General features: G+C 45.1%; 1 protein-coding gene and 1 long non-coding RNA gene across 3 annotated transcripts in view; one reads left to right on the top strand and one right to left on the bottom strand.

Annotated features, from left to right (window-relative positions):
• The window catches only part of LOC121723594 (tumor protein p53-inducible protein 11-like), a 52,559-nt gene that overhangs the window by 4,894 nt on the left and 39,653 nt on the right, over positions 1-8,012 (bottom strand). For both annotated transcript variants that reach the window (XM_042109404.1, XM_042109403.1), the window contains 4 exons: positions 4,295-4,353; positions 3,348-3,396; positions 2,483-2,579; positions 181-282 (listed from right to left, as the gene is read on the bottom strand). In XM_042109404.1, the coding sequence (XP_041965338.1) occupies positions 181-282; positions 2,483-2,579; positions 3,348-3,396; positions 4,295-4,353 (307 nt within the window). The remainder of the gene's footprint in view (positions 1-180; positions 283-2,482; positions 2,580-3,347; positions 3,397-4,294; positions 4,354-8,012) is intronic.
• Positions 7,533-8,012, top strand: part of LOC121723595 — a 6,587-nt gene continuing 6,107 nt past the window's right edge. Inside the window, exon 1 of the long non-coding RNA XR_006034984.1 lies at positions 7,533-7,919. This is a non-coding gene — a long non-coding RNA (uncharacterized LOC121723595). The remainder of the gene's footprint in view (positions 7,920-8,012) is intronic.

An 8,012-nucleotide genomic window follows, 5' to 3' on the forward strand; every position in this document is an offset into this window, starting at 1 on the left:
GCTGGATACTGTGAAGGTTCTTGTTGGCAAGTCAACATGTGCTACCAAAATCACCACAAGAGGGCGATGTTGCTCCTAGGGAAGTCCAGTCCAAATCAAAAGACCCAGGTGTAAGGGGGTCACATTAGAGTCTCATTCAAGCATGTAGGAATGCACCGAGATGTACCCATGGCACCTCACCTATAAACTGGATGGCAAAGTAACAGGCTTCGCTCAGCAGGGTCCACTGGAGAATGACCTTCTCAGTGGTGTACAGCCCATTCCACATAATGAGGGAGAGACCTGTGGAGGTCACATACACACACACACACACACACACACACACACACACACACACACACACACACACACACACACACACACACACAGCAGTAGAGGGTCAGAGGTAAGAGTGACAGACACAGAGGGGTCATGGGAAAGCCAAAGTGGTGTGTGACAAACTCAAGGTCTAGTTGCTTACAGATATTCTGTGAATGTCTCAGTCCATCTGTCACACTCTGCGGTGTTTTTTCCTCCCTAGATAACACCCTGCCATTTGGCTTCCTTGTGCTGCCCAGGGGATGTGCCCTGTTTGCTGCTGCCCCCCCCCACAGTAATACTGATTGATCGGGTGTCAACAACAACAACTGAGGAGGCGGTACGTGTAGTGGAGGAATGATGTAATCAAATTCACATTCAAAAGTAAAATCAGCACTCACTAATGCACTTATTCTTACTGTACTCTACCTTTTTTAAATTGTCCTATAATTGTTGAGAGAATTGCTTTGTTGTTAGTCGCTTTGGTTAAAAATGAGTCAGCCAAATGTAACGCAATGTAATGTAGTCACTGGGGGCACTGAAAATTGCACTGAAAATACCCATGTTCTCCATCTAGAGCTGTGGGTGTGTTCTTTCTCCATAGTCATGTTCTCCACCTATGTGTGTGGGTGTGTTGTATCTCCATAGGCATGTTCTCCACCTAGAGCTGTGGGTGTGTTCTATCTTTAAGCGGATTCAGCGACAAGGGTAAACAAAGGGGAGTGGGGGTGAGCAAGAACACAGTTACTATTTGTGTGTGCGTGTCTGTGTGAGGGAAAGAAAAAGGACTGAGTGTGGAATGCATGTGTGTGTGTGTGCGTGCATGTGTGTGTGAGCGAGCGCGCGCGCGAGAGAGAGGGAGAGATAGAGAAACCATGAAAGAGAGAGGGACAGAGAGAAAGAAAGAAAGAAAGAAAGAAAGAGAGAGAAAGAGAGAGAAAAAGAGAGGGAGAGAGGCTTAACTGGACAGGAATGTTGACGCTTCTGGCAAAAAGTGACCTCCCCACCACCTCACTCCTCGGTGCTCTACCTTCATCTATGAAAATCCCACACAATCTGCGTGGTTCCCTTAAAGCCCTCAAACACAGCACGCCTTCGAGCTGCCACTGCAGCAGCACTAAGGCTTAGTTAAAAGCCCTAAGCACTCACAACAGCCTCACCTCACTCTGCCTCTTCCACAGTCTGAGAGACAGGGGAATTATGGCTTCCAAAACATGCTTTTTCATCTTCTCTGTGTATGCTTGTGTTTGTGTGTTTGTGTGTGTGTGTGTGTGTGTGTGTGTGTGTGTGTCAGGCTTGTGCAAAATTCCATAATTGAATTGAAACTGTCTCTTAAATTCCAATTCAATTCTTGAATTTCACTGGCGGTAGCAAACAGGAAGCAGAATTGCAATTAATTGTGCACAACCCTGGTGTGTGTGTGGGTGTGTGTGTGTGTGTTGGTGTGTGTGTGTGGGTGGGTGTCTGCCTTTGTTTCTCACATGAGCACACATAGACAGATGCACAGATGTACAGAGTGAGAAAGACTAAGAAAGCGAGAGAAAGCAAGAACATGTGTGAGAGAGTGAGAGCGAGTGTAAGAGAGTGAGAGAGAGAGAAAGAGACCGAGAGATAGAAAAAGAGGGCTCATTGTCTGGCTGATGACAGTGGCGTACAGATGCAGGATTTCATGTGTAATTAAAAGAGTGAGTGGCATGGAGCATTTTCATCTGGAGGAATACTCCACCTCCCTCATTCTGCAGGCCACCCCCACCCCCACCCCCTCCACCTCCTCCCAGCCCCCCTCGCCTCAGCATAGAGCCTACAGTGTGGGCCATCATATAAGAAGTATATTGTGTGCCTTTTGAATGGGAGTGAGGAAATGATGGTGTCTGTGTATGGGATTATGTGTCTCCAGTCAGACAGAGCTCTGTGTACAATATTCAGACTCAAATCAAAGAGCGGCTTCATCCAACACACAGAGAACCTCGCTTGTGTGGCTGACAAAGGAGGAGAGAGCTGGACAGTGATGGGGAGGGGGCAAAGAGAGACAACAGATAAGTGAGAGGAACTGGTAAGACACACAGACAAAGAGAGAGAGAACGAGAGAAAGAGAGGGGGAGAGAGAAAGAGAGAAAGAAAGAGCGAGAGAGAAAGAGTGAGAGAAAGGAAGAGATAATGGAAGAGAGAACAAAAGAGATCTTACTGAGCAGGGCTCCTCCGTAGAGACGTACAGAGAGACTCGTGGCTGTTTGCTCCTCTTCAAACACAATTTCATACAGCTGACTAGGGACCGTAAGGGCCTACAGGTATACAGGGAACACACAAACACACACACACACACAGTCAATCACAAACTACAACAACTATCGCATTCATATGAGCTTGATGAGTCCATGTTGAAAGTCAATGACAGCCATTCATCTCATTGTCATACATCATTAACCCAGTGAAACTACAATGTGGCTCAGTCACTGAACTTAGTCAGCTGACCTGAATGAGTCTATATTCAGTACATTATACAGACAAGGGCTGTGGGGGTCTGGGTCCGCAGGGCACTATGATGCTGACGTAATCATTTTCATTTACAATTATTCATTTAGCAAACGCTTTTATCCAAAGCAACTTATGAACATGAGGAATAACAGTCAAGCTACAATGCAGAGGAGAACTTAGGTAGGATTTAATACTGCATCAATCAATACTATTACTAGAGGAATTAATACTGCATCAATCAATACTATTACTAGAGGATGAGAGTACGAGTAATCACACCCACCCCACACATCTTTAAAAAATAAATACATTAATAAAATGCAACACTCTCTCAGTTATCAGCCCCCTCTCCAGTCCCCTCCAGCAGCCCGCGAGGAGGAATCGCCGGTACTAGCATAGCGCTCCGATCCCCTCTGACCACCTGCTCACTGTCTCTCCAGCGCAGCCTAATGAGGCAGACTGGACGCCTGGCGCTGCCACGTCTCCCGCAGGTGCCCGCGCCCTGGCGGGGAGCGCTCCGCCCGACCCCCCCGCCCCCGCCTCTCTTTCCTCGCCCTTCTCACCGCCACACTCACCATGAGGGCCACGGCTGTGAAGACCACCGCGGAGAAGAGGATCCACGGCCTGCAGGAGAGGACACACTGTTACGCTCGATACCCATCGGAGGCAACAGCAGCAGCAGCAGCAGCAGCACAGACGTGCATTATTGAGTGCCTCGTAGGCTGCTCCAGAGAAAGACACAGTACCCAAGGCCACGGCATTGCGTTTTGCACGTCTGAATGACATTCTTTTTGGTTTCAGAAACTAAGCAGGACCACAGGACGTTAAGGACATCACATTGTTTTCATTGAGATCTTCTTTACAGATACATCCCATAAATCATTCACAACAAGCAATGGCAAAGGAGGTAGTTCATTATTTATTCGGGCTAACTACGTACTGCCATGTTCTTGTCTGATGGCTGGGTACATTACTGCCTGAGTTAACATTTGAATAGACCAGTTGTGAGTCAGTTATGAAGTCCTATATATAAACCTGGCAAGCCTTGATTAAGGAGACAAAATATCTTCAGTAATGCAATTCAATAATATATTGTCCATGCACAAAGAGGTACAGTACATACTGTCATTTTAATTACTGTTTAATTAAGTAGACTTTTTAACAAGATTATTGCAGAGAGACCTGCAGGCTAAACATTAGTTTCAGGACCTAAATAGCCTCTGATCAGCAGGCTGACTAGATGCTTCTCCGGCACCTGTAGAAGCAAAGAAGCAACACTAGACTGAGTGCAGTCATAAGGAAACAGCACGACTCCCAGTGGAGGAGGGGGGGGGGGGGGGCAAAAAGAGAGGGAGAGTGAAGGGGTGCTCTAGAGAGAGAGGGGGAGAGGGAGAGGGAGGGAGAGAGAGCGGCAGAAAAAAGCAGAGAGAGAGGGAGATGGTGGATAATGGTGGACGAGAGCAATTCCAGCAGGTCAGTAAGAGGCAGAAGAGACGCGCCCTCAGAGGCGGAATCATCTTACCTCAGTCCCGCAGGCTCTCGTAGTCCAAACTTGATCTCGTTCCCCAGCATCTGACTGATCTGCACGAGGGAAACGGAGCGAGAGAGAGGGAGAGGGAGAGAGAAGGGGAAGAAAAAAAGAGAGAGAAGAACGTGAGAAAGACAAATGGGTAGCTGTGAAACATTAACAGGGTTGTGCTGACACATTAAGAAACAGGTTGATGGTGCACATGGGATCAAGCAATATCAAAACAAACACGGGTGTTTTTGTGTGGGGTCTCCTGTAATGGGCTACCCATCACATCTATTACTGGAGAGTTGATTGTTTGTTTGTATAACTACATTTTCTCTATTATTGTGTGTTAAATTCTCCAAATGTAAAGCACTTTGTGCTGCATTGCATTCAGTGTATGATAGATGCTATACAAATAAAGCTTATTATTATTATTATCATCATTATTATTATTATGACTGGCAGAGTGACAAGACTTAATATTTAGCACAAAATCAAATATGCTGCATTGCATTCAGTGTATAAAATGTGCTATACAAATAAAGCTTATTATTATTATTATTATTATGCCTGGCAGATTGACAAGACTTAATATTTAGCACAAAATCAAATATGCAAATATGCTGACAAATTAGCCAATCAATGTGGCTTATATGTGCTTTTCCAAGCAATAGCCACAACTGAAACCAGTTTGATGTCATCTCTACAGCATGGCATGGGTTAAGAGCTGGGGGGTTGAACACTTCCACAAGCAACGGCAGAATTGGAATCTTCTGACAGAGTTTCTGCAAGCAACAAGCGTTTAATATTGGTGTCCATCAAATCAGGTTTATACGCATATTAAAAAAATAACAACCTGACTAAATGAGCATGCTAATGGACTCTTATTTCATCAGGGGCTCAATGCTTTATTACTATTATTTGGGTATTCCTCTCTTGATGCCGTCCAGCTGACCGCAAATTAATTTCAAGCTTTGTTTAGATGTGGTCACCCTGGGTGTGTGTGTGTGGATGCACTAAACGGATCTTATTGTTATGACTGCGCCCAGCACCTGCAGCTACAACCAGCATAACAGAAAACCAGCAGAGGCAAAAGCACACCTATGGCCTCTCTCTCTCTCTCTCTCTCTGAATCCCCAAAACTTTGCCTCAGTCAGGATGTCACCATTTGTGTCCAGTACACCATTAGGGAGGCTATCCAGATCAGGCCATCTAGATCCTTCCCTACAGTCCTGCACCCCAGGTGTTGGCTACCTGGGACTATACGCTCTGGCTGCATTAACCAATGAGGCTATATACTTTGGCTACATCAAGAAACTTGAGAGCTTGAAACCAGAGCTGCAGGCATTGATTCCTGTCAATTATTTCATGCCATTGTAAGTAGCCACTGTATATTGGCTTTGAGTGGTAATTCGACCCATTCAGTGAGTGTGTGATTGGGTCAGGTTTTAGCACTTGAGTAACATGCTTTTGCTTTGAAACTGACACAAACAATCCAAAAAAAAGATAACCTTACTTGATGAAGGAGCAGTATACACTAATAATAATTTAAATGACAACAATGAGTAAAAACAAAATAGTAAGCAACAATCAAAACTAAACATGCTGACTGAAAACAGCAGCTGTTCATTACTTTACGAACTATTCTATCAAGACTCAACAGCCTCTACTTCACCCTCACACAAACAAACAGGCCAACAGGTATGCACAAACAAACACACTAAATTAAATGCACACAGCAAAACACACACAATATCTCGCTCACACACACACACACAGTACAGAGAAAATAAGGGTCGTGGTTTTATGCATGAGGCAAATTTATGGGAGAAAAATTAGGTAGGGGAAGAGATTCATTTTCTGGGTGACAGTGCGTGAAAGGCAATAATAACCATGAGAGAGGAGCTTTCAGCCTGCAAGAGCTTTGAAATATCAGAGTGGGAAAGCAAATGATACGAGATGATACTTCTAGAGATGAAAGAGATGAAAGCCAGACAAAAGAGTTCTGCTCCACCAACCAGATCTCCCCTACTCAGGTAAAGAAAATCACAACAATCTACACCTATTACCAGGCATTATGCCACGCCAGGTCACCCACGCCCCTACAACAGGACGCAAAGTGCTGTAGATACACGAGGATCACAGAAAAGGTGAGCTACAGAGGACATGAACAAAAGAGCTGCAGCCGACAGCACAGGACACACACATCCATTTGGAACGCCGGCTGCTGTATTTACATATGAACACTGCTGGTGCACTGCCCGGAACCTGGCCAAGTTTCCCATGACCCCCACCAACCTCTCCAGCGGCGTGCCCACCATGCTCGGAGAGAACGGTCATGCAGAAAGAGGTCAGACAATTCAGCGAAAGGGCACAGACCGTAGCGAGGGTTTGCATAATAGCATGCACATTAAGGGCTATTGCTGTACCCTGCCCATCGGCTACTCTGGTCGTCCCTCTGTGTATGAAGTGGAAATAAAAGCAGCCTGACACAGAGCAGTAGTGGACCTTTAACAGTGCAGTGGTGGACCTGACACAGTGCAGTGGTGGACCTGTCTTAGCTCTCTCTCCTTCCATGTGCTTGGCTCGGCGGCAGCTTAAGGCTAAGTGCAAACACGCATGGGCTGCGGCAGGCACAACACCGCACTGCACTGATGGGCAAATTGGATGTCTAGAAAAAATCCACCTATCTAGGATTCTGTGTGTATTTACTGTGTGTAATTTGTATTTGTGTGTGTGTGTGTGTGTGTGTGTGTGTGTGTGTGTGTGTGCGTGTGTGCGCTTAACTGTATGCATTTAGTGTGTGTGTCTGTGTATCAGTGTGTGTGTGTGTTTTGTGTGTGTGTGTGTTTGTGTCTGTGTATCTGTGTGTGTGTGTGTGTGTGTGTGTGTGTATCAGTGTGTGTGTGTGTGTGTGTGTATGTATGTGTGTGTGTTCACTTATCTGCTCTTCAAATATACTCTTGACATAAATGGCACTCACCCTTGACACCATTTGAACAGCATGCTTCTGAGGCAAACTAATTTGCAGAGAGCAAACGCTGGGATTGTCATTCGGCCCAGCCTCGGCCTGGCCATCATAGGTGCGGATCCAGAGAGTGTTTTGCTAATATTTACATAAAATGTGTTTGCTTAGATATAAAAAGTTTGTGTTAGTATTAAAGCGTGTTATGCTAAATGAGATGTGCTGTGAACAAAATATAAAAAGGCAGAATGTAAGAACATAATGTACCAGCTATAAGAAACTGTTTGTCAGCAAAAAAAAAAGCTGACTGGCAACTAAGCAAAACAAAAAAGCAGAACCAATATTTCATGATGAGATATAATACCAAACTAGGACATGTCCTGCCTGACCGAGAGGGGTATAAAAAGAGAACGACCCCTTCATCAGGGTTCTTCTTTTTCCTTTTCATTTTTCTTTGGACCGAGCGTTTAGCCTTTAGACTTAAGACAGTTTTCATTTCTTATATTTTTTGTTTGTATTTAATAAAAGTCAAAATCCTAACCTTTGATTAGGAGTTTGTAAAAAGACCGTCTAGCGTTTTGTTCGAATTTGTCTGCCTCTCCTGTGTTGCTGAGAACCCTGGATGCCTTGCAATAGGGCCTCTGCTCCAAAGATTTGACTTCGCTCCGGGTAAGTAAGGCGTCCGTTTGAAGGCTACTTTCTAAGACACTGTATATGGGCAAAAAACATACTGCACTGACATACACAGGAGTAGCGAACTCA

The sequence above is a fragment of the Alosa sapidissima genome, chromosome 11 (genome assembly GCF_018492685.1).
Source record: "Alosa sapidissima isolate fAloSap1 chromosome 11, fAloSap1.pri, whole genome shotgun sequence".
Taxonomy (NCBI): Eukaryota; Metazoa; Chordata; class Actinopteri; order Clupeiformes; family Clupeidae; genus Alosa; species Alosa sapidissima.